Source organism: Corvus cornix, chromosome 27, assembly GCF_000738735.6.
Source record: "Corvus cornix cornix isolate S_Up_H32 chromosome 27, ASM73873v5, whole genome shotgun sequence".
In the NCBI taxonomy this organism is placed as follows: domain Eukaryota; kingdom Metazoa; phylum Chordata; class Aves; order Passeriformes; family Corvidae; genus Corvus; species Corvus cornix.
In genome coordinates this window covers 2,759,100-2,786,679 of record NC_046355.1, presented here as the reverse complement: position 1 = coordinate 2,786,679, position 27,580 = coordinate 2,759,100, and the positions used below count along the sequence as shown (strand labels likewise).

Here is a 27,580-nt window from a genome sequence, read left to right as displayed (position 1 = left end):
AATGGGGCAGACAAGCACTTTACTACCACAGCTTTTTATTTTTTTATTTTATTTTAAATTATTATTTTGATTTTTACATCACAACTGGCACTGGTGGTTGTGATGTAACCCACTGACAAAGTACTTACCTTCTCCGGTGCAAACCTTGAGTGAGAAAACAGAATGTTTACTTCCCTTATTATTGCTCTTGTTTGGTGTAAACAACTCTTTTGTTATACACACATACACAGGTATTATACCTTTGGGCTAAAAGATCGACACGTTGGAGTCATGCCAAAATAGTCCATTGCCATCCACATGTGCAAAAGGTTAAAGTCTTTAAAACTGCCTCAGAAAACCTGGATAGGTGTGAACTCTTTGCCAGCATCAGCCATAATTCCTGCCAAAGCTACAGCCCCAGAGGGGCTTTTGAACCTTACAGACATGTGTTTTTATTCAGAAATAAATCCATTTAATTAATTGCTTCACGGTTTTGTTGACATGCCCAGGAATTTGACAGGCAGGTATCCAGCAGGTCCAAAAGTAGTGATCACATTGATCTGAAATGGTTTGGATTGAGCTTTCCTTTGGGTATTTAATGCTCAATCTTTGACAAGGTTTCTCTTACGCCCAATGGTATAATACAGTAAGCAGTGACTGCAATTTTTAGCAAAAGGACCAAATTAAAGACAGGTTATAAAAATGACTTCCTAGGTGCAATATCACTTTCATAACGTCTCAGCCAGGGATTTACTGGTAAGTGGTGAACCCAAATGGAATGGCTGGCACCAAGTGCCAACAATTTATTATGTAAATTTTTTTTCCAAGCTTTTTCTTTTTGTTTTGGTTTGGTTTTGGGTATTTTTGGTTTGTTTTTGTTTTGTTTCTCCAGCAATTGAGATCTTTTGATGCAGCCTCATTGCCCTGGTAAACCCCTGTATACAAACAATGCATCAGTACTTTTGCCTTCTAAGGCAGTCAAAGTTTTTTGGGCTGGTTTTTTAAATTCAAAATCTATTTGGAAATTGCAGTAGCAAGTGCTAGTGCCCATCGTGTTGGGGGGAAAAAAAAAATCAAGTTTGGACAGTATTAAAATTTTATGTTTAAACTGATTTTGGCAGTTCTAACACAAACAGAAACATCCCTTCTTAGCAATACCCTTTAATGAACAAGGATCAGACAAGTGTGCATAAAGAAAGGAAAGGAAAGGAAAATGAAAGACCAAGCAGAAGGATGATGGCTACAACAGAGAAAGTAAGCCTAACATTGGTGCACTGATGACAAAAGGAGTAATTCAGTCTGAAAATAAAAAATTACCACTGCTAAGTTTACCATCACCACAACAAGTCCAGGATCATAACGCTGTAAAAAAGAAACACCATTTGTTAGGCAGAAACCATTAGGGGCAGAAAATAGGCCGTTTGGCAGGGAGGATGGGTTAAAAAAAATAACAGGAGGCTTCTTGCTCACCCCTCCACCCCATGACCGTGCTCTGCCCTGCGGAACCAGGGAGCCATCGGAGCAGCTCTGATTCCTTTTGGGTGTTGGGAGAGCTCCTGGTGACGGCCCTGCTCCAAGGAGGCACTGAGGCACACGTAAGCAGGCAATTTAAAAAGGAAACAAATCAGAATCTTAAGGAAATAACAAATTCTGGGCCAAAAGGAGCTCTGCTTGCAGCTAAGAGGAGAATATTCCATTGAAAAGCGATGCCTTTGTTTTAAACGGCACCATCATTTCACTATGAATGGAACACCCTGTGTGACACCCAGGTGACAAGTGGCATGTCCAGGCACACAGCACAGCTATGGCAGTAGTGCCAGCCCCACATGGATCCCCCTGGAGCCAGCTGGGGCAGCAGGACACACTGCTGGGCACTGGGGTGGCCTCGCTCCGTGTCCAAGGAGAGCCAAGATGGTGAAGGCACACGGACAGGCTCAGGGCCACCCCTCGCCCGCTGGCTGCCAGGTGGGACATGGGGAGCAACCAAAGGGGAAGATGGGACTCTGCAAGTTAAGCTCATTACTTCTCCTTTGAAGGAACTTCCTCGAGGAAAGTTTATCCTACTGCTGGCCATGACAACGGGACCTTTCCCAGCACGTAAACCTGGCTCGGACATTGGGAGCCTCCGAGGTTTGGGGTCCCTGCTGAGCCTTTCCTGTGCACCAGCATGCTTTGAAGGGAACATAAGCTTCCAAGGCCCAGAATTCCCACACTTCCTGCCACTCAGCAGGGCTGCAAGCAGTGCCACACGGACAGCTAATTCCCAGGTTGGATCCTGCTGTGTCCCTGCCCCAGCCCCTGCACCCCGCAACATTTATTTTCTTTTTGAGGCAGGTCACAAACTCCTTCACAGACTGGTCACTGCACAGGCCGCAGAACCCAAAGCAGAGAGGGTTATTGCATCAAACACTTCCACACACAGGGATAATCTTGTGGAGGACAGAGCAGGAAGCTCCAGCGGGATGGGAAAAATAACCAGCTCACACAAGCGTCACACCTTAAAAAACCCGATCTCAAAGTGAATTAGGTTAGTAATGATGCCCTGGACTCAGAAATGAAATGAGATTCCCAAACTGACCAGCTGTACTTGTTTTGCTTTCCTCTCCCCAAGAAATACGAAAACCTTTCTCCCAGCTTGTGAAAAATTGCTCAGCCCCAAACAAAGCCCGACAGCCGCCCCCTTCCCAGAGCCCTGCAGTGGCAGGGAGCAGGCAGCACGTGGCCAGGCAGGCTTCTCCAAATTCCCTCCTTTTTAATTGCATAAAGTTACTGGATACAACCAAATACTTCCCCCTCCCCCAGTGCTATAAATTAATAAATCTTGGGAAAATTCATCCTAAGGCTTCAGGGCTTTGGTATCAGACACAGGTCATACTGCACATGGACGACTGTGGCTTCAGGGCCATGCTCTGGCTCTGGACATGGCACGGGTGCTGCTTTGCCCTTTGGAATGGGAATATCCCAGCCGGAGCTGCCATCTGAGCCCATCTGGAAACACCAGCATTGGCAACACCAACCCATGTTTTATCCTGTTTTTAACAAGTCAAAACAGAACACAGTTTTCATCAGATTTGCAGATTCAGGGGAACTCCTCCCTCCAAAAACAGCATCACGGCAACAGAATCCCAGAATGGTCCGAGTTGGAAGGGAACTTAAAAACTAGTTCCTCCCCCTGCCACGAGCAGGGACACCTTCCACTATCCCAGGCTGCTCCAAGCCCCATCCAACCTGGCCCTGGACACATCCAGGGATCCAGGGCAGCCACAGCTTCTCTGGGCACCCTGTGCCAGGGCCTCCCCACCCTCACAGAGAAGAGTTTCTTCCCAGTATCTGATGTAAATTGATCCTTATTAAAATTTCTAACACCAACTCCTTGTCCTATCCCAACAGGTAAGTTTCTCTGCTAAAGAGACATTCAGACAGGAATAAAAAAAAAAATTACCCCAAAAATTCAGTGTTAACATAATTCCATCAAATCTCTTTCAGTGTGTCCCTTATGCACAGTGTGTAAGCACCACAGAAGGAACACAACTGTAATCCTGCTTGTTTTGTTGACATCTTCATAGAAATTCCCCCCAGGTACGAGCTTTGTAGGATGCAATCCTAGAGGACTGATTGATATCACACTTGTCACCAGAGGAGAATTTCATAAACTCAGCGTTTCCAGAGGACACAGACAACAAGATCTGATCTTGTTGGACATGGAGGATTTCTCCTTATTCATTATCTTTATGCTGCAACTGAAACCCACAGTCAGACACAACTTTGCAGGGAGTTTTAGCTGCTCCTGGAAAGGGACTATCCCTCAGCTGTGTGCAGGGCAGTTTCATGACCACAGCACTGGGTTTCTCTGGTGGATAAAGGTTGGTGTGTTCAGTCAGTACAAACCCCACTGCAGGCTCTGGAAGGGAAACAGGTGTCTGGAGTCAGCAACCAACACCTGCAGGAATGGATCCATAGGGACACAGGGCTCACCTTCAGCTGCACTGTCTGGGAAGGGGGAGATGGGGAGGAGTCCCTGTGCTCATGAATGAGCTGCATTTTCAAAGACGAGGATTTTACAACACTCAACACTCCTGGGACCATTTCGATACAGCCAGGGGAGTTGGGCTCTGCTTCCAGGAAACAAGTGACAGGACAAGAGGAAACAGCCTCAAATGGTGCCAGGGAAGGTTTAGGTTGGATACTGGGGACATTTCTTCATGGAAAGGGTTGTCCAGCCCAGGCAGAGGTTGCCCAGGGCAGTGGTGGAGTCCCCATCCCTGGAGGGATTTAAAAGCTGTGTAGATGTGACACTTGGGGACATGGGTTAGTGGTGGCCTTGGCAGCACGGGGCTCCCTAAGAGTCTATGAGGAAGCAAGACCTGTCCTGTTGAAAATTCAGCCTCCTCATTCAGTACCTCAGAAGGGGAGAGGAGAGAAAATCCACTCATTTTCACTGGTGCACAAGCCTGGGGTGCTCCTCACTGGCTAAAAATGACACCACATTACCAAACTCATTCCAATTGTTGCAAGAAGCAAATAAGCAAACAAGGGCAAGCTTTAATCCTGGTCCCCTTTGGGAATTAGATTTGTGAGATCATCCTGTTTATGTCAGATTTCTGGAAGGGGTATAAACAATCAAGAGATTCAAACAAAGGTCCATCATCCTCAGTGGCAAACAAAGTTCCAGAGAGAAGAAAGTGTTTTCCAAGAACACAGAAACTGCACTGTGAATTTAATCCTTACTAAGCAGAGGAGAAATGATGAGAGAAAGTCAAGTTGTAAACACCCCAATCACATGGAAAACTTCCAATGGGAGCTCAAAACTTTGCAGACACACAAACCAAGGGTGACACTTGCAGAAAACCAAGCTGAGGTTTGACACTGAGGCACCAAGCAGAGCTCCTTGAACTTTTGCAGGGGAAGGAACATAGTGAAGTCTGGGTCAAAAAACATTCCTAGCCAAATGCTGGGCAATGGATTAAAGAGCAACACAGAAAGTGTTGGAGCAAGAACACAATTACTGGTTGATTTAGGACAGAAATTCGAGGCAAGAGTTGCTGTCTGTGTACATCTTGGTAAGCAGACAGGGCTGAAGGGTCTGGTCTGATTCAGGGCTGCACTGAGGAGTGAGGCAGGTTGTGCATGGCCACGGCCTCTCCCTTCCCCACACTCATCTCTCCCACTTTAATAAAACTGCTCTTCCATTGCACCAGCACAAAGGGCCAGAAGGCCTCGTTCCGAGCCAGGCGAAGGCCGTCTGTCACAGTAACACGTGGCACTGACAGCACAAGGATTTCAGATCTCACCGGCTACACCCACTCAAGCAACACAAACTCACCACCTGGAATCAAGGGAAGGATCTTGCACCTCCAAAAGCAAACAACAGGGCAACTGCATCCTCCAAAGGACACTGAGGCATTGAGCAAACCCTCCCTTTCAGTCTGTGGTCTGCTGGGGTTTAACACAGCAGTGAAGATGGGTATGATGACAGCAGCCACAGCACCCAGGTTTCTCAACCTGAGTTCGCATGAGAATATCCCTCTTAAAACCACTGCAGTGATTTGTGTTGCAAACACAAGCATGGAAACGTTCCTCCATGCCAGGATTGAGGTTCCCGTGATGACATGTGAAGATATAAGAAGATAAGAGAGTGTTCACAGCTATTTCTTGGGTAAGGTTGCCAAACCAACCCATAACTAATGAATAAAGGCACTGTTAAGCATTTTTATCTGCCTCTCCTGTATTTTCTTGTATTTATTACAAGGCTCCAAAACCCAGAAAGAAATCTAACACCCCTCAGATGCTCATTGTTCCATGTTCACAGGCCTGACACACATTCACCGTCTGCCTCCACGAGATCAGAGGACCCAACAAATGGAAAACACATTAATAGCCGAGCTGAAGCCATTTGGCGAGCGGGTGACAGCACCAGGATTCAAGACCTTGGAATTCAAACCCTGAGCTCATTTCTCCAAGCTGCAGCTGCCAAGCGATCACATTTGTGACTGATCTCAGTTGCTTGAGTGGTCAGAGCTGTTTATTGCTCCCCACAGCCCGAGGAACATCCAGCAAAGGCAGCGCCCGCAGCCACCTGGCACTGCCTTGGAACAGGGATTCAGATCCGGCTTCATCCCACAGCCAGGGATCACCCCAGGGGCTGCCAGGGAGAGGATATTTCCTGCCTGAGCCGTGGGATCACGGCTTCACCTGCAGCCCTGAGCAGCTTCCAGCACTCGTCAGACGTTTCTGCTCTTCCACCCTGCTCAGCCCTTGGACCAAGAGGGAATGTTTTCCCTTTTCTGAACAGATTTAGGGAGGAATGTGCCAAAGAAGAACTGCACCATAGTGATGCTGAGGGGAGGAGTGCTGACTATATTTATCCTCACAGAATTTGCAAGTCAGAGCACAAATCCACTTGTGCTTTTTCTTTTAATTGAAAACCACGCAACAATAATACAGCTTGATGGAGGAACTGAATTTTAGCATTTGCTAACACATTTGCTATACCTGACTTTGCTACCTAGCTAGACGTACTCACAAAAGGATAAAAGAAACCCAAAGCACTTTTTATTAACTGCTGCTCCCCGTATCACCAGGATGATTTATACAATCAGTGCGGGGCACACCTTGATCAACAGGAACAGCACTGCCCTGACAGTCTGTGCAGCTTCACTGCTTTCAGTCTGAGTGGAAGGGAACAAGGATGCAGGAGGGGTTCCCAGCTCCACATGGCACTGCCAAGAGCTCCTGGGGACACAGGCACGGCCCTGCCCTCTCCTCGCGTGTTACATCAGCAGAGCTGCTCCCCAGGGAGATCAAAGCAGCTCTTCCAGAACAGTTACACTGAAATGATGCCAAAACTTGGCTAAAAACGTAAGCAAACATGAAGGAAGTTATTACTAAATAGGAAGATGAATTGGGACAGAAGGCATTTCTTCAGGACCAAAGGCTACAGGGGAAGTTCCTGCCACTGCAAGGACCTGCCCAAAAAGGGACATCCCTGCCCTAAACAGAACTACCTGCTGCTTCTATTTCCTGAGTACTGGAGATAATCCAAGTCCCAGTACAGACCAGCAGCCACCCACCTTGAAACTCCTTTTCGTTTCACTCTGAGCATTTTCATGACAATAACCAAGTGCTGAATGAGCTGCAGCAGTTCTTGAGGAGCAAACACACAGAAATTCCAGAGCTGTACTGAGCCCCCACATTACCTGAGCTGTTTGATTCACAACTGAGACACTGAGGAGCAGCTCTGCCATGACAAATCGTGTGATTTCTGTTGCCATAGCAAAGTACTAGATTGGGATTCACCTCTCAGAGATACCACAAAAGATCAGGATAATCCTGGTCTTCGGAATACTGTGGGAACGTGAAGTAAATCAATACTTTTAAACATATCAAATTAATCATATAGGGCACAGCTTGTGGTGTGGGGGAACTTGTAACTGCTTCTGTACAGGCAGTGGGGCTGTTTTTAAAGGGTCAAGGCTGCAATCAGGCAAGAGTATTTACTTAATAGAGAACTTTAGAGAGGCAAACCTGTGTTGAATAATTACAGTTGCTACCTGGACTGGCTAAGGATGAGCTGGACCTGAGCTGGTCAATCCTTCCTCAGAGTAACCTCCATATAGCCAGTAAACAACAAACCTTCCTCCTGCCCTCTCCAAACCCTTCCTGCAGAGCTGCCCACCCTCCCCAGGCCCTGCAATGACCCAGGAAACAGCAGGATAACCTACTCAGTTTCCCCTGGTCTAATTAAATGAAATTAAACTACTGGCTTTAGTCTCACAGATATACCTCTAGAGTACTATTACTTCATCTTAAACACACAAGTCCAAAAGAAAAAAAAAACCCGTAAGTTCTCAGCACAATTATTTTTTTAAACAAGACTCGTCAAAAAATTTGACGGAGAATAGGCAAAGAGCTTATAAAAATTATTTTCAAATGTACGATTCAAATTATCCCACTTCCGCACGTCAGTCTCCTGGCTTTTCATAATACTACTTTAACTTAATGGGGAATACTCATTCCAAGAGAAATCATTAGAGTGTGGTTGAATTCAGATTTCCCTCAGCCCTCTCATTCCCCTCCTGACTTACGTAACTCCTGATTTATTCAAAATCCTTGGGCTCATTTAGCACAGGACTTCACACGAAGGTCAGGCAATGTTTTTAACCAATCTTTTCTCATTTCATTTTTTCAGGAGACCACAAAATTCCGGATTATCAACTACAGGTGTTCCCCCAAAGATAAAACAGGCTACAATCACCATTTTCTCACTTGTCAGAGCACAACCATCATATATCTCCATGGAAGTGTCTCCCTAAGCCATACTTTCCAAATTAAAAAATATCCCTGTCAACTGGCAACTCCTGCTTTTTCATATTCACTGGCTGTTAGCAAGCTGAAGCACCATGTCCAAATATAACACAAGTTGTTTGTGGGGAAAAAATGATGAAAAACATCAGGGAAAGAGACGAGCTGAAGGATGATTCTGCTGAATTCCTTATGAGTGTCTCTGAACCAGGATTCCAGCACTGGTGTGGTCAGAGGCCTCTGCCTGATGCTCCACTCAGCACACATCCCAAATTCAGTGAAAGATGAAGATGTTTTGGCCAGAACACAGCTGCCCTGGTGACAGCCACGTCACACAGGGCATGGGTTGAGGGCTTCCCTACCCAAGGGCTCAGCTCTTCTCAGTAACAAGATTTACACCACAAGGTAGCTGCCCCGGGGGGTACAAAACACCTCTGCCTCTGGAATTTTCCTGAGAAGGAGCCACGTTGTACCAGCAGATTTTTACCACCAGCAATTGGCAAGTGTGGATTTTAGGCTGTTGCAGGTACCACCCAGAGACAGCTCAGCACTGTCACCACTGGGTCCCATCCACCAGTGGGGAGTCAGGATGAAGGAACCCACCACAGGGTACGGTCCTGCAGCGTGAGGTTCTCATTGATCAACACCACAAGGGCCTGACTACAAGAAAGAAACATTTCTGCCTGGCAAATGTAACACAGCATCACTTTGGGATTCACAGAACTAAAGAGGGAGCCCCAGCTCAGATGAACATCTAGAATTTAAAAGCTGTATCACAAAACTCAGCATGCTGAACTCATCCACTTCCTTCTAAGCCAAAGTGCACAGAAAGTAGATGAATGCAGTACCAATTCCATACATGTAACCCAAACTTTTTGGGAGTTTGATGTAAGGACCTTGTGCAGGAGGTCAGACACCACACCTACAGCTCCAGGCTGCTTGAAGGGGTTGTTTCGGCTGCACCTCCTCACCACAGGCTGCGTAAGATTTTAGGCTCAAGCACAGTGTGAAGCAAGAAGAGTTTAACAGGAACACATCTGCATCTCTTTAGAAACCTCTCCTGGTCTTTCCTGAACAAGGGAATGTGGAAGAGGGGAAGAACTTCTGTTCTGCTCCTCCCTTCTCACTGCACATCAAATGACTTCACTCTTCAAGCTCCTAGAGTTAAGATTAAAATTGGATGCAAATGTTTCCTTCCTGACATTTTATATTTGGATTTTTGGGCCAATCTGAGATTCATGCAGAAAGGTCACCGGATAATGAATTAAACACTCCAAACACTATCATCACCAATGCCACAGGCAACAGGCACAGGCTCTAGCTGCTGAGAACTCTGAGGAGAAAAGCTGGAGCAGCAGCAGCATCCCTTCCACATCCTCTGCCTGCCCAGACCTCTGGAGAAGTTGGTTGCCAGCTGGACAGGGCACTTTTCCCTTCCAAAAGCGCTGAAATTCCTGCACACACTCCAAAGCCTACATTAGGATGGTTTCACCACTGAACTGGGTTAAACTGGGTGGGTTATTTTTACTCCTGTGTTTCTGTGACCATGCAGGAGGCACAGGAAACCCTCACAGCCCAAATCCATGATTTGCGTGTAGCTTCCACACAGTCCAAATCACCAGAGCTCCAATGATTCGTGAGAGATCTGGAACAGCTCCAGCGTAGCGAGAGGCACAGTGGGAACATCTAAATCTGGACAAGTCTCAAAGTGCAAATTCCTGCTCAGCCCATGGGACACGGCAATAGCACCACCCCCTACCCCAACTCCAGACCTATAATCAGTCCCATAATCCACGTTCACCTCATCACATCAGAGCCTGCAGCACCCTGGGCCCTTGGGCTGTACCTTGGGATTCACCCAGGGCCAGGACAAGGCTTTTCCTTCTTTCAAGTCTCTGTGTTTCCACACTGGTGACACACAGAGCAATACAGGGCACCCAAAAGAGAGAACACACCGAGTTCCACCCATGATGTACATCCCACATGCCACAGGAAAGGCCCAGAGGTGACAACTACAACCCCACCCTGAGGTCTGGCCCCAGCAGGAACATGAAAGGACTGGAGAGTGCCATGCATTAACCAGAGAACTCCAACAAAACCGAGTTAGAGGAAGCCAGAAGCATTAACCAGCAAGGCAATCCTGCCTGAGAGGTTAGAGAGCCTTAGTCTGAGGGATTAATAGGCATTCCCAGAGTTTGGAGAACTCGTTACCTCTGCACAGTCCTCCACAGCACAGACACCCCCATCTCTAACGGGCTCCCTCATGAAGACGGATTACAAGCTCCCAGGTCTTCAGACTATGGGCATGGGAACACGAGTGAGTTATTCTGAGGGCTCAGGGCACACCTGAGCTTCAAACACTTCCACAGGTTTCTACAGAAATGGGGTTTAGTGTCACAGGAAGAATTTAGGCTCAAGACAGCAAGGGGACCAGGTGTGCTGGTTCAACCAGCACTTTAGTGTGCCAGTGAGATTTGCTAAATCCCTGGCAAACTGCTGGGAACAGAAATAAGTCCAACTCGTGACAGTCCTGTGGAGAAACCAGGAGTGAGCCTCTCCCATCCAGAGAACCTCTGCCACCACTTTCCATCTTCAGTGGCCTTTTACTGGCCTTCTAATGGCTTCTGACCCCTGTGAGCACTGACAGATCATGGGAACTACCTCAAATCTTTAATTCTTTTAATACCAAAGCATCAGCACAGTTTGAAGCTGCACCACTCCCTGTCAGTGTGGAGGAAGTGAATCCTCCTCCCTCCACGATGACTCTCACACATCCACCACACACACACCTCTAACCTGTACCAACAAGTGAGGCAGCAGCTTCCACTTGCAAAATGCCAGATCTGAAACTCAACAGTGCACTCGTTTGGATATATTAATAACGGAAAGAAAATCTAATCTAGGAACAAAACGCAGAAATAATTTTGTTAAAGACCAAGGCTGGAGTTGAAGGTTTCAGACACAAGGGACTGGACTTACCCTGCAGTGACTTTCCCAATCCCTGGCCCAGCTTCCACCCATGTTTCTGGAGTAAGCGGTGTCCAATATTATCCTGACAGACAGAACAGAGAAAACAAACCAAAAATATTCCAATAATATATTCTTCCCTTCCCGCTGACATTTAAACATGTGATGAGCAAGAGATTTTTCTACATATATATGCATGCAAAAAAATGCTACTGAAAAGGCAATATATGCCCAATAAAGGGAAAGACAAATGTCAAAAATTGCTGGCTAGAATTTTTCCAGGGGGATGGGTATTGGGGACGGTCACTTTCTGATGGTGTGCTGGGCAACTTTTGTGCATCACATGTAAAAGAAATAAAAAAATAATAAAAATAGAAAGCAATGTGGGAGAAAATAAAGTGTACCAATAAAAATTGACAGTAAAAAGCATAAAATCAAGCTATTTATACAATCATATCCATCACCTAGACAGCACCACTTAAGATTTTTTTTTTGTAAAGCAAATCTACAATGTGTTTAGTCATTTTGTTTGTGTGTCAGGCTTTTATAATACTGAGTAAGTTGTAAGTGCAAGACTGCCCCACCACTAGAAACCAAAACACAATCAGAGCAAAATCCAGGCTAGACTTGATTGGGTTTTTTTTTATATATGTATATATATATAAACTAGCATGCAGCCAATATTAAACTGAAAAAACAGTGAGGTTAGTAAAACAAAACAAAAAAAAAATCAATTAAATAAAATGAGCTCAAGCACAGACTGGGTGATGCATTTCACATGTAAACTAACAAAAATACTAAGATGTTAGAATGAAACAGGCCTAGCAATAAGTTAACAGCAAGGAACCATTAGTGCATGTAGGGGAAACAATAAGCATAATGTCTCATCTTCCTAAAAAAAAAAGCTATTTTAGAATAAGTGGAAAAGTACTGACGCAGCAATTAAGTGTCAGCTTTTGGCAATGGGGCTGAGCAGGGCTCAGTGTGGAAATTGTTGTGTTTTATGCAAGGTTTCTGCCCCCAGACAAAGAGCAGAGCACTCACAGCACCCTCGAACCATCTCAATCTGCCAGCTCGCCCTCAGTGACCAGTTCACCCAGTTACAAGCAGTGACCAGATCCTCAAAGAAGGAGTCTTGGCTGGGACCATGTTCACCTTCTAATCACAAAAAATAAAAATCAAAATCAGATATGAACTTGTTGATTATTAATTATCATCAGGCAAACCACAACCCGAGATATCACAGAAATATCCTGAATTATAACGGGACGTGACTCCAGAACACTGAGCGGTACACGGAATCCTAAATAATAATTATATCTATATGCTGAAGGTTTCTTTAATTAAATAATGAAGTTATCAACAGAAACCAGAGTAGGTTTTGTCACTCCACAGTGAAGAAAATGACCACAGGGTTTACACAACTTTGGTGAATCAGCTCAAAAGGCACAACCTTCCCAAAGATATTGGCTGCATGGATACATTTTTCCTCAAAAAGATGTTATCAAGTACAAATTTTGGATTTTTTTCTGATATCCTAGTAAAGTAAGACATTTCATATTCCTGTATTTCCCAAGAAATAATGTACATTTTCCCCACACTACCGGCTCTGCCCCAGGACATAATTAGGACTACATGGAAAAAAAAATTAAACCAGGAGAAGTAAGGAAACTTCTGGGGACAAAAGGTTAAATGGAAAAAAAAAAAAAGAAAGAAAAAGAAAAAAAAAGAAAAAAACAAAAAAGGAAAAAGAAACAAGGATGGATCCCCACTACAAGCACCATGGAGAGGCTGTCTGTTGGGAAGACAGGAAAACTTACCTGCAGGCACACCTGGTCAGGCCAATCCCAATGGCCACAGAGTGCCCCGTCCTGGCAGAGAGGGGCTGGAGCCTGGGATATGTTTGGGAAAAGGCACTAATTGTCCTACCCCGACAAAGGATCATTGAATCTAAAAGCCGGTGCTGACAAAAATGGCTGCGTTTTCCAAAAAGAAAAAAAAAAAAAGAGAAAAAAAATCCAAAGGACAAGGAGTACTCTGCAGTCTTGGCCAAGTGGAGATGAGACATTGTGCTGACTGCGTGTGTTATGAATGCACTAAAATAAAGACAGATGAAGCAGAACGCTATTCCAAAAGCAGTGCAAGTGGAGTGAAAGCATTTCCATACGAACCTGGCTTTAAAAACTGGGCTGTCAAAAGAACAGTTAAATGTAACACAAAGTAAGAAACTGTCCAATCACTAATGGTAGTTTTTTCTTTTGCTTTGTTTTCAATTCACTGCTTGCAAGTAATGTATTTATTAAAGAAGAGTGAAAGCATAAAATAAATTCAACAAGTCAAGACCAGCTGGGAGATTCAAGAGCGGTGTGTTGTGACTGACACAGTGAAGGGGGAAACAAATGTTAAAGGGAAAAAGAAAAATTTAGAAAGGTTATACACATTAGCACCACTTTTACAGACCCACTCAAGAGGATGGTCCCAAGTTGTTTGACATAAATTGGAATTATGCCTGAGCATTGCCCTGTGTCAGTTCCCAGGAAGGGGTTGTCTCCCCACCCCAATCTTTTCCATTTGTCTGTTTATGCAGTGGAACTACTCCCTAATTTTAGATCCTATTCAATTGAAATGGAGCATCTTCCGTTGCACTCAATAAGGAGAACAACTTTAATAATTTAAAATTAACATGTGAGTTAGGACCTGGCCATCATTTTGCTCCTTTCTGGCCATGTTCAGCTCCTCCCTCCTTTTCCAATGGCTATCCCAGACCTCTGATGGAGGGAGACTGACAGAACTGCTCTTCAGTGCAAATGCTGCCCTAAAAATTAAATTATGGAAGGCCAGGCTTGCTTGGTTGCCACGTGAGAGCCTGTCTGCAGAGCCTGGGGAATAGCCAGGGATACTGGGACCAAAATGTGACATGAGACAGCAACTGCTGCAACAGCTGACAGCTTTTTTTTAATTGCATTTTTAAGTGAAAGTTCTGTAAAAGTACAGCTACTTTCACACAGAAAAGATGGGGGTTTTCACAGCAAGCTTCCTGTCCATGTCAAGAGCTGTCATTCCTTTTGAACAGACTATCCTCACACTGCAGCAGTTTTCCTACAGAAGAGCTGCAGTGATCCACAGAAACACCCCAGCCCTAGGAGGACACCCCTCATTTCTCAGCAGAGGGCTGGCACAAATCTCCTCACTTTCTTCCTCTGCCATTTGGGAGCTCCTTGTGTTACAGCCACAAGAAAAATTATTGAGGCAGCCAAAATAAGTCTCCCAATAGGTGTTTGGGTGAGCAAAGGAGCTCTCCTGGACCCTGTGGGCACAGGCTGTGGGATGCTCCTTGCAGGGAGAATGGCTTGGCAGCTCTGAGTTGAACAACCCCAGCTCTAGAGCTGGGCAGCCCTGATGGAGAGCCCTGCTTTAATGACAAAGCATAATTTTTCCAAAGGTGTAGGAAATGTAAGGACTTGGGTCCACCAAAACTTCACAGAGCTGGGTGAGCTACTCTGGAAAAACCTCATCCAAAGTGACCTGGCTCCACCAGCTCAAACTGGCCTCCCCAGTTCCCCATCCTGTGCCCTGACAAGAGGCCCTTGGTTGCTTTCCATGGGGATCAGTGATTCCTGAGCGGGATATCCCCAGCACAAATTTCTGAAAAAGATCCTGGCCAATAGAAAAGAAAATAGCTTACAATTGAAAGATGGGTAGAAGAAGCCCAAGGTTTTGATGATGCCTGTGGGACATAACCCACACCACCAGTTTTGCCTAGCACAGGTTTTCCATGAGATCCCCGTGATCCCATCGTTCATCCCGGCACAGGCAGGAACCATTCCTCTCTTGAGTGGATTGTAAGCTGTGCTGACTGTGTATGGAGGAATCTATAAGCAAGGATCGGATGCTACTGGGTGAACCCATGCAAACAAGAGGTTGAAAAGATTCCCAAAACAAAACCTAGAGCTCACTACAGATGACACAATGAAGACCAGAGAGAAAAGCCAAATAGTAATGCTACACCATTCAGCTTCCAGAAGCACATTATTTATAGCGCTGTCCACATATGGCTGCTGCTAAATGTCAAATCAGCAGCCTCATCAAATGACACTTTGGAACTAGTGGAGTCCACAGATCCGTACAGATTTCCAGTGCGACAACCCCGGCTCCGGCTCGGCCAGGCTGCAACAGCCCCTGGTGTCAAAGCACCACCGACTGCAGCCTGACACGGGGGGGCTCAAGGAGCTCCTCGTGGCACCGAGCAGCATTAGAGAGAGGGGGAAAGGACATTTGTTAGTTAGGACGAGGACAAACTAACAAGCTCCAGGATAAGTGGGTGATTCCCAGTCTGGCCTCCAACCTGCAGCGGTGACGGCGTGCGTCGACCCCTGACACTGCCTGCACGGGGCCAGGGCTGCTCCTTGGGGGTTCTAAGGGTCTATCGCTGTCTCCTACTCCATCTGCACTGCTGGGATGAGGAAAACCAGGAATTCACAGCAAAGAGACTCAATAAACAAGTAGAGATAAGGAATTAACGTGAAGAAAATCTGGATTCTATTAAAGCTGCCATAATTTGTGACTTCCCGTTCGAGTACCTGAACTCAGTGCACTCAAAATGCCCCAAAACAAATGCATGCAGCTTCTTGAATTTAAAAAAAAGGGTGAAGTGCTCTGATTTTTCAAGGACACCAGACACCAGTGATTGCACTGACATGAACAGCCAGTCTAAGTGCAGCATCTTTCAAAGCACAACAAGAAAAAATGTTACTTGTGGGGGGAAAAAAATAACAGGATTTTCAGCTCTGAAGAGTCCATTGGTATGAAATATTTTCTGCAATTTAGTAATGGAAAACAGCTGGCACTCGTTCAGGCCACGTCCATCCCTAGCTCCTGGCAGCTCTGTTTTCCATAAATGTGCTCTGGTTAGAGTTGCATGTTTCAGTCCAGACATCTTTGGCCTAAACAAGCTGTACACAGCAGGATTTCCACAGGAACAACACCACCAGTAGGCTAATTGAGGACACGTTTCAACATTGTAATGATCTGTAGACTCCCAAACCTATTTTTCCAGCCACCTTTGAGTTGCATGCTGTAGCAGTACAGTCAGCACCTCTCAACAGATAATGCTGCAGAGATGGATGTCACTCACATCAGTGGGGACTGTCACAGGGACATGGCACAGGAAACCCTCCCCCCATCTCCAAACACCTGCAGGCTTTGGAGCACCTTCGTATCACTAAGATGCGGGAAACTGCAAGGAGCACAATTAAGAGAATATACTTCATCCACTCCCCACTCTGAAGAATGACATTTTAACTGGGAAGTGCTTTGATCTGCCATGGTTATAAACACAGGATGTTCATCATCCAAACTGCTTCCATACCATGAAGCACAGGCTCACTCATGACTCGGAGCAGATTCCACAGAAAAGGCCAGTTGGATTGCTAACAGAGAACTGGTTAAGCATTAAACACCAATTCGTTAATATTGAAAATACTTAGATGTGTGGTAGTTCTAAAATACAGATTTGCCTTTCCTCTTTCCCTCTCAATTTTGGTTCTGGGTGAGCAAACAGCATAAAATAGAAGGAAAAAAAAAAAAAAGCCAAAAAGGCAGAATGAACACTCCTTGCCTGGTGAAATATCTTGCAGGAGAGGTGCCCCACTGAATTCTGCCAAGGAAACTGTTCCTTCTGTTAATGCATGTAATTTGCCAACTCAAAGAGCACATTGATCATTAATAGTGTGGAAGCAAAATCACATCCACAGGTGTCAGGAAACTCAACAAAGTAATTCCTGCTTCCCAGATGGAGAATTTAAGAATCAACAAAGTATTTTACAAAGACCATGTGAAACCTCAAAAGTGACCAGCAGTTTGTTCCTGACTGCAGTTTCTGACACTATGCTTGTTCAGGAGGCCAAAAACCCACCCTGTGCAGCAGCCGCAGCTTTGAAATCCTGGGATGAGCACTGGCACAGCTGCCCTGGGAAGTGGTGGAGTCTCCATCCCTGGAAGGGTTCAAAGGCTGCAGGGATGTGGCATTTGGGGACATGGGTGAGGGGTGGCCTTGGCAGTGCTGGGGGAACGGTTGGACTCCATGAGCTCAGAATCAACCTTAATGATTCTGTGATTCTCTTCTTTCAGACAAAAGAAGAGCGGAACAAACTTTATTTTGAAGAACAATTTGAGGTTTTAACTCTTTCTCCTCCCAAAATAAGCCATTCTCTTGTCCTCCTCATCCAACTGTTTTCAATTAGGTTGAACTGTACCTACCAAGGAGTTGTAAAGATTAAAAATGTCCTGACATTTGGATGGTGAGAGATATACATGATTAAAATATTAAAGCCATAATTTAACTTATTTTTTTCTGCTGCAGTTCAGCATTAATCAAACTGCACAAAGCATTACTCCTGTGGATGATGAGAGCTGCACAGTGAGCCCACGTGGGCCCAGGGTACCTGCTCATGCTTTACACACTTCCATAGGCATCGTTCCCTCTGGAACACCAGACATGTGGTCTGTGACTTCTTCTATTCCTCTGTTTGGGAAAGCACTTTTGGAAATCAGGTAACCAGTCTAGTCTGTAAGCAGCATTTGAATTATTTTGAAATGCTAATTTCCAGTGTGGCCCAGAACAGGCTACCAACACGTACTTCCCATTACATTTCCATCCAGCTTGGCATTTTAATTCAAATCCCCGTGTCCCAAGGTAAGACTGAAGTATTCAGGAGAACAGTGAATACCAATTCCCATCTCTGCAGCATTATCTCATGCGTCATCAATTACTGCCATGCCTAAATCTAGCATCATGCCAGCACATTAAGACAGTAGGTACTATATGCAGTGTTCACTGGACCAGAAGAACAGAAATAAGAAGGGGGAAAGGAAACCCTAGAGAAGAAATTAAAAAAGGCAGACCGTGCAATACAAACCAGATCATGGCTGCTTAGCTAATATGGGCCAACTGCTGCGGAAGAAAAACGTCGAACACCCCAAGTTGTGTAAATTTTTGGTAAACATCTAACACGCACACAAACACACACAACACCAACCTACACACCAACAAAAATATATAGTGGGCTTTGGCTAACACTGGCTCTTCTAGGGGCTAAGGTGGAGAAATTTTAACAGAACTTGAATTAATAGGGAAAAGAAACACTTGACAAGTACTTTCTTAACAAAAATTCTAGCTAGACTTAATCAGAACACCACTAAGTGTCCCTTGATTATTCACTACAAGTTTTCTTGTTTCTGAAGGAAACTGAAAATGAAAACTTAAATGCCAAATATGGGTCCAGTTTACACTGAACAAGCTGTTGTGTCTAAAACCAGCAGGAGGTGCTTTGCAAAGATAAAAACTAAAAAGCTCCAAAAAGCTTAAAAAATTTAAACTACACAAAACCTACTTTTTCCCCATCTTACAGCAAGAATCTCCACACCTAACTCAAGGTAAAGCAACTTTAGAGAAAGGCTCAGAGCAATTTCAGCTCCATGGGGAAGGACTGCTGGACTAACACTGATCCCTCTCTCCATACTGCCAGGTGTCATTTTAACACTTTAAACACACCAGTAGTTTTCCAAAAATATAAACTAAAAAGGATCAAAATATATTTTACTATACTACTCCATCAGGTTCACATATAAATTAAACCGATTCTTCAAAGAAAAATATAAAAACTTAAAATAAATATCTATGAATGAATGTATTATTTTAAATAATTCCTGAAATATCGTGTTGAACTCAAATTTCAAGTTTTACTTTTAGGACTACTTCAAGATTAAATCCCAGGCCCACTTAAGGTCAGCATGCAGTTTACCACCAATTACCCCTCACTGACAACAAGGTGCCCACTGCTATCAGATTTGACTGCATTCACATCAAGTACCATCCGAGCACGGCCTAATTCCGGGGGGAATGATGCTGATAAGGGGGGGCCTTACCGATTCGATGGGCTTGTCTAGAGACGCCTGCTCTATCTCCAGGTGGCCCTCTTCATACTGATCAAAGTGATTGCCCTGCAAGAGAAAACAAGGGTCAGCTCCACAGCACAGCCCACGCCTCCAACAGTTCAGTGTCCAGACAGCTTTGGTTACAGTGTTATATTTGATACAATTTTGCTAACAAATGAACTTATTAAATACAGGCTCAAATCAGTGTATCAGCTACAAGGACAAAAAACCCCTAAAAACTAAGTCAATTTGATGACAATCATAAACTATTTAAGTTGAGAAAATACCAAACATTTACAGTAACAATACTTCTGGATTTTTTTCTTTATAAAGTCCATGAAAACACTGAGCATAAGCACCAGTGCCAGCATGGAAACCAGACAGGACAAGGAACAGCAGGAATGGATATCCCCACCACTAGAAGGCTTTCCCTGCACCAGGAATTTGCTTGAGGGATACATGTGATTTTACAGACCTTAAACCAACAAAACCCCACAGTGGTACCAAAGGAAACCCGTCCCTGTGCCCACAGTGTTTGTCCATGGTGTGGAGCAGCCCTTCCCACAAACCTGAACAGTGATTTGTCCATGGAAGCAATCCTCCAACACACCACACAGCCTTTAGTCCTGACCCGAAGCAGCCCCTCTGCCAGCTGACCACCATCCCCCTTGGAAAAATTGCATCTTCTCACGTTTTGGGGTGGATACTGAGCATGCAGGCTCCTGAGCTAGGGAGGCAATGACAAGCTCTGCTCTCCAGAACAAGTGTTGTGCTGGAACACCAGTGAAGGGCCATTTCAGGAAAAACAAACACCTCTACTGCAGCTCTGCCATAATTTTAGAGGTTTCTGAAACCTCAAATTCCTGAGACTGGAAACATGGTGAACCATTTTTGGCTGTTCAATAGGTCCATGATGCAACACATCCACTGTCACTAGCACAGACCTGGAAAGGAAACACTCAGACTTTCCAGCTGCAAACTCAGAAGCAAAAGAGGTGAGATTCCTGCAGCTGGGATGAGCCCAAAAGCCACTGAAGGGGGTGGTTTCAGTGGGCTCTCCTACATTTTCAGGCACTGCTCAGTGTCACAGGAACTCCAGGAGGTGCCGAGCCTTGGCTGTCACCCCCCACTTCTCCCTCAGGCCCTGCAGTGCCACTGGAACCTCTGGCTGCTCCGTGCACACCAAACCCCTGGCAGGTTTCATTTGCATCCCAGCTCCACAATCCCTTGGAGCAGGAACACACAGCACTGCTGCCAAGAGAAACATGTTGTCACCCTCCTTCTTCCACTAATACCAACTCTTTCTTCTGCAAGAATTTTAATGGAAGCCAGCACGCGAAAGAGCAAACTGCAGTTGTAACAGACTGACGGTTGGAATATTACAAGCCAGGCACCAGCCTCCAAAAATCCTCTGGAAGGAGTGTTCCTATGCAGCAATGCAAATCTGCAAGGGAACATCTTGGCTAAAACCTGGTGCCAAGAGAAGCTGCTTTGATGCTGGTGCCCCAACTTCCAGCCCATCCATCATCTGCAGGCCCTGGTGGTAAATTCACCCTGGCCACGCTCTGCTCTTGGGCATCGTCTTTCCCATGGCCTCTCCAGAGTGAATTTGGGGTTTAATCTGCAGGCAGAAATCCACTCCCACTCTTTTTTTTTTTTCTGGACAGCCTTCAAGGAGGAAGCTGAAGGCAAACTTACTATGCACAAGCAGTCGTTGAGCTGCTTTGGAAAGCTAATAATGCTCAGAGACAGCATGGTGTGGATGCACAGACTGCGCGTGTGAGAAGTCCAGGAGCCCACACCAAAACACACCAAAAACCTGCCTCAGTGGCTGGGGGCAGCCCAGCTTCCTGAAAAATACTGCCCAAGAGAACCAGAGCAGTCAGGGGTGCTCACGCTGCCAACACTGGCAAAAACACATTGCTAAACTTCATCTATTAAAACATTAAACCCACGTAACATTCCATTAACCAACACTTGAAACCCTCTCAGCACAAACCCAGACACATCCCTGAGCCTCCTTTCACTCGCTGCCTGCAGGTAGCTCAGCACACACCACTAAATTACCTGCAACAGGCTAAATATTCCTGCCCACTCCCCAGCTCCTCTGGTGTGCTGCCAAGGCACTGAAAGCTGTTTTTACTGAGGCAAGGGTCAATCCCAGTTCGAGGGCAGCACGCCTTGCTGCTCTGAGGCTTCACAACTCGCTTTTTCCGTGCTTAAAACAACATCTCCCTGAAACTATGCAAACGGCTGAGCACTCCCTGTGCCACGGCCAGAGAATCAGAGAGCAAACAAAGCCATTATCCCTAAGTTCTGGTGACCCCACCACTACCCACTCCATGTATTTTGGGGTTATTTTATATATTCATATTCTTTGGGGTTTATTATGTACTTGATCTCTACTTGCTCCTGGTCCAAACAGCTGCTAACAATACTAAAACTGGAGCTTCCCAGAGAGGCAGGTGCTGCCTGTCAGCTGGAAGTCCTGGGCATAAAAAGGCCATGGAGCACAGGGAACAGGCCCCGTGGGAATACTGCCAGCCTCCTCCTGTGTCAGGAAGGTGTTCCAGGCTTGGAAATTCAAGGCTTCAGAATAACAAAGTGTCCAAACAGAGCTGAAATCAATACTCATCACACAGACTGCTCTTTATTTATCAATATTTAGAATAAATGATAGAGGAAAAATTCCCTTCTGCCATAAAGCAGCTCATCCTGGAGAAAGGCAAGCAGACAATCCAATGGTCATTGTTAGGTGGGAATTATTGGGGGTTCAGGCCAGTGATGCCTAATCAGGGAAGAGAAAAATGGTTCTATGGCTATGGCCACAACAATGCTCCTTGCCATCACGGTGATCCCAGGCACTTTGGAGCTTCTTCATCCCTGGAACTGGCTAAGGAACAAGCTGGGGGGAATTCCATCTGATTTTCCACTTTTCCAATCCTACAACCTGGTGCATTGAATGGATCCATAAAACATTCCTGTTTTGCTGTACCTTAAGACAATGAATCAGAAGAACACAAAATACTTTAACACTTAAATGCAACAATTAATTAAACCCTAAATACTGGATCTGTTTGGAATACATTTCTGGCAAATATGAACCCCAAGCACAGACCACGTTTTAGTACAATTTTGAAGTGTGTCTTCTGCAGACTTGAGGGATGCTTCCCACTTCAAGAAAACCTTCATGTGAAAAGAAGGATTCAATCCCTTGGATTCAACCCCATGGATACCAGGACATGAAATAACAGCTGCATTAAACCCAGCACTATTCAAAATCTATTCCCAAACCTTCTTCCTGTATGACTGTTTCAGAGATGCAGTAAGTTCCCAGCCCTGGGAGCTAATGGCAAAGCTTCCACCTGCTCCTGTGGACAAGGATTTTGGGGCTAACTGCAGCACCCTCCTCCTCCTCATCCTCTGCCCCTCCATTTTACAGCTGCCTGTACCAGGGTCTCTCACTTCTGCTTTGTGAAACAAGATGTGTTGCACTGTCCCTTTCTCACAGACACTTCTCCATCCACCCTGGAACAGCAGAGCAAGTAAGATGAGAGGTTTCCACTTAAGCAGCATTTATTGCTCTCCCTTTGTGCTGCATCGAGCACACTGGTGCTTCCCTATAACCACACTGCAATTCCATATATTTTCCTACTTCATGAGAAGCAAGGACAAGCCTCCAGCATGCAAACACTCCTCATTACACACCACACACACCACTTGGCTTCCTTGTGCATTCATCTCCAGGAGCCAACATGTTTGCGCCCTGTAATTTTTGTGTAATATCATCTGAACTTTGGCTCTCTACCCACTCTGGTTACTCACAGTCACATGTTCTCTGCTCTCTCCTGCACTTTCCCATTGTTTGATCTTTGCTCGAAGCTCTTGGCCAAACCTTGTCTTGTTGCCCTAACACACTGAATATGGCATTTGAAAAATCAACCAACAAAAGCTGCCTCCATGCAGGATTTCAACTCTTGTTCTCCCTTCTTTGGACTGTAAATACTTAGGAGTCCTGGCTCAACAAATGCCATTTTGTCCCAGATCATATCCAGTGGAGTCACTGCATTTCCTGGGACAATTCAAGTTAATAGCTCAGGGGAAGAGCATTGCTGCTTCTTTCCTACTTACAAGGTCCCAAACACTGACACTGAGACCCAGTCAACATCATAAAAAAAAAATTAAGAACTTAATTACACTTTCATCCCAAAATCCTTAGTGGTAAGAACTGTTGCCAATAAATCACTTGATGCAAGTGAAATTAATTGTTGATTAAAGCCCATTTATCACCGTTTAGTACCACAGAATTCACTCTCTCCTCTACATGAGGCACCTTTTCAGGAAGGTGGGGTAACACAAAGCACATACATAGGACACACAGAAATCACTGGGAGGGGGAACCCTTTAAAAGCATCTTCACAATGACAAGCAGAAGAAAACAGGCTCTTTCCTTCCCTCCCACACCCCAAGGGGTATATCCAAACCAGAGCCGGGTCATGAGCACTGCCTGAGTTTCTAAGTCACCTAAAGCCACCAACACAATGAGGAAATAAGGATGAGTCACTTTAACTGCTTTAGGGCCATTAGACCTCCCTGGGTATTAACTACTGGACTGCTCTGTGCAATCTGCCTGAGCACAGAGCATATTAAGATGTCAGCATGCAGAACATATTCCATATAGCATCCATTCCTGACAGGAATGAGTGGTTTCTTTGATGGACAGCCCTAAGTTATCCATGCATTATTTCCAAAGAAAATGTGGCAGCCTCCAGCCCCGCAGCTGGGCCGGAGCTGAGGACACGGCGCTCCCACGGAGCCGGGAGCAGGACACAAAGGAGCAGGACAATGGAGCCGGGAGAGCAGGGGATCCTTTCAGGACGCCTCTGTTCAGCTGTCCTTGGGCTCCTGCTCCAGCAGAGCCCAGTCACACCAGCCTGGTGGTTAATAACACCAGAGATAAGGTGAGTTATAAGCCCAACACAAGTCAGATAGCAAGAGCCTAGAATTGGAAAACGCTGCCTGCTCCACCAACCACAGGGACAATGCCTTCAACGCTGTGAATGGAGCAAAATAGGAAAGGATTCTGGCATAAAACCCTGTGGCTCTGCCTGGGAGCATTAAAGCAGGGACGGCTGGGGAGGGAACGGGCAGAATGCAGCTGCTGAGACGTCACAGCAGAAACAATCTATTTATGTCCCTACTGGATTTCAGGACTGGCTCAGGAAGGCACTCAGAAACGCTGCTTCGTGAGACCACGCCAATAACAATCTAAAGAAAGCAATTTTGCAGAAAAGCCTTACTATACTCACTGTTATTATTTCTTAAATGCACTGGAAAAGAGCACAGCATGATCATGACTGCTTAACTGCACTTGAAAAGAGCTCAGTGTGCTCCTTAGATATTCAAAAATTAGTTTTACGCTAGGAGAGTACCAGAAAAAGACTCAAAAAAATCACATTTATATTGCATTTACCTTAGAAAATGGAATTTTAAAACACTAAAGCAAATCAGCACCACTTCTGCATATTCTATTTATCCATCAATTCAATCAATAAATCTTAAACTCTAAAAACATTAAGTCAAGCCATAAAATTCAGGGTTGTTACCCACAAGCATCACTTGAAAATATTTAAGCAAGCCCACTGCCCATTCCCAAAAGCCTTGCAGGCATTAGGCTGAGAACAGCAGCTGAGACACAGGAATATCCAAAACCAGAAATGAGTGCCCCCAAAAAAGGCCATTTTCTAGTGTGGATAAAGCCAGGGCAGGCCGCGTGAGCTGCAGATCCCGGAATGTTTTGCTCCCACGGCTGGGAAGCACAGCTGACATTTCCTGCAGCCCTCCCGAGACGGGTCAGCACAGATGCAAGGTCGGAGCACAGGGAACTGGAGCGGCATCTGAGCACAAGGGAGCAAATGCCATCTTGCCAAAATCCTCTCTCCCTGCACACACACCGCACCTCCACAGAACAGGGAAAAAAAACCCTCCGATTCCAGAAGCAAATATCCTGTTAAACTTGCAATTTTCTTTTTTAAAGGAGATGGAGCAGTTACAAAACCTTTAGATGGATAAGACACCCTCACATCCATCCACTTTTCCCAAAGCTGGCTCCCAGCACTCTTTCAAACATCCCACATCCAGGACACCTGGGTGAATGCTGCCTGTCCAGCACCAGCACAGTGGCCAAGAGGCTCAGGAATCAGTCTGCAAAGCCCTGATGGAGTACCAGCCTCTTGCCTGATCCAAAGACCAGGAATTTCAACAAACCACCATCGACACTCATCTCATTTTGTATTTAGTTCTCTTCTGACAAACCTTTCCAGTTTGGGCAGCTGTTTCCAAACATGCTGGTTTCACTTCTCTGCACATGGCCTGAGGGAGAGACACCCACCACCTGCAGCTGCAGTGGCACATGTGGGACAGGCAGGATAAAAAGCCACCCCAGGCATGGGTGAGATACAAGGGGTACAAGGGACAAGGTCTGCCAGTGCTCTGATTTGGTTGATTTGTGGGGCTTTATCACCAACATCACCACTGACCTCACAGCAAGTTCCAGCCAACACCAGCAGGGGAAGGAAGGTGTTAAACCCAAATGCAGCTCCCCACGACAGATCGTTGAGTTTATTACACACAATCAAAATGTAACGGGTTTCTAATACCTCTGCAAGATCCACACCTCCCTACGCAGGCTGACTACAGATCACAGCAGTAATTCATGCTGCCCTTTGCAGCTCGGCAGGGCCTGATGACTCTATACCATGGAAGGGCTCCAAAACGTAATTGATGCAGACAACCATGTTGATGTTTAGAAATCCATCCAAAGAACGCAAAAACAACTCCAGGAAAGTGTAGCTTACAGTGTTTTTTGAATATTCGTTATGCAGCCAGAAAAAAACCATATTTTTAAGACGAACATGCACCTAGGAGGTGGCTCCTTCCAATCCTGGAAACTTTCTTGGGTCATTTTAAAGGCCACATGGCTTCTCAAAGCTATAAAAAGCAATACAAAAGCAACTTTGTATTGGCACCTGAAAAGCCTTTGTTAATGCTTCCCAGAACAAAATCATCCTTTTTCCTGTTGTTCCCTGTAGTGTCTGTAAAGACACAAAAACCCCACAGATTCTTTCCTAGCAACACAGAGGTGAAGCATTCCCAAACAACACATTCTCACCACCCTCCACACATTAGGAATTGCTTTCCCAGACCTTTCCCTGCAATACAAGTGGGAAGTACGGACACAGCACATCTGCACACCCCCAGAAACAGCTGAATATTTACAGTCAACATCTTGTGAAAGCTGCAGCAAAACCTCATTTTCAGCAGACACACACATCAATTATTCTGAGAGTACTTAACAGGAAAATCCTCTCAAGTCAATACAACAAAAGCAATCACTTGAGACTCAGAGATTAATTTAAATTGGCAAGGTTTGAAAGAAGCACCTTGGAACTGCACGTTGAGAAGCCGATGGAACCTTTTGTTTACTGGACTAAAAATTAGTTTTGATAAAACTCTTCCTGCTAAGTCCAAAAACACTGAAAACCCACTCAGCAGAACACATTTAAGACTAGTCACAGGTCAAGAGGTTTAAACCAGGAAAACGTGCATATAAATACCCATTTAGAGCTGTCCAAATAAAAACACGTTCTACAGTTCCGAGATAAACAGCTTGTACCACACAAGGAGTGGGAGCCAGAGGCAGGTCCCTGCTTTGCATACTTTGGCACCAAACAAGAACAATTTTGTGCCTTTCAGATTCCTTCTGCTGCACCAACACCAGCTGTGGATCTGTTCCAGCACACGAGGGATGCTCTGCAGTCCTTCAGCAAGCTCTACCCAAGAGCCAGCACTGGCCTCACTCACCCAATTTTCTTTTTGCCATTTTTAACATGCCATGATGCAGAAGCTGCTGCAGCTTCCAGCACCCACATCTTCATGGCTAACCAGGACCTTCAAACAATCACAGAACCATGGAGGGGGTTGGATGGGGAAGGACCTTCAAGACGATCTTGTTCCATCCCCTGCCATGGGCAGGACACCTTCCACTAGCCCAGGTCGCTCCACCTGGCCTTGGACACTGCCAGGGATGGAGCAGCTACAGCTTCTCTGGGCAACCTGCGCCAGCCCCTCCCCACCCTCCCAGGGAACAATTCCTTCCCAATATCCCATCCAGCCCTGCCCTCTGGCAGTGGGAAGCCATTCCCTGTGCCCTGTCCCTCCATCCCTTGTCCCAAGTCCTCTCCAGCTCTCCTGGAGGCCCTGCAAGGGGCTCTGAGCTCTCCCTGGAGCCTTCTCTTCTCCAGGTGAGCACCCCCAGCTCTCCCAGCCCGGCTCCATGGCAGAGGGGCTCCAGCCCTCGGAGCATCTCTGTGGCCTCCTCTGGACTCTCCAGCAGCTC

At 45.6% G+C, this 27,580-nt stretch overlaps 1 protein-coding gene across 1 annotated transcript in view; it reads right to left on the bottom strand.

Annotated features, from left to right (window-relative positions):
- The window catches only part of GPATCH8 (G-patch domain containing 8), a 54,619-nt gene that overhangs the window by 19,901 nt on the left and 7,138 nt on the right, over positions 1–27,580 (bottom strand). The window contains 2 exon segments of the mRNA XM_039565590.1: positions 11,260–11,332; positions 19,174–19,248. Of these exon segments, the coding sequence (XP_039421524.1) occupies positions 11,260–11,332; positions 19,174–19,248 (148 nt within the window).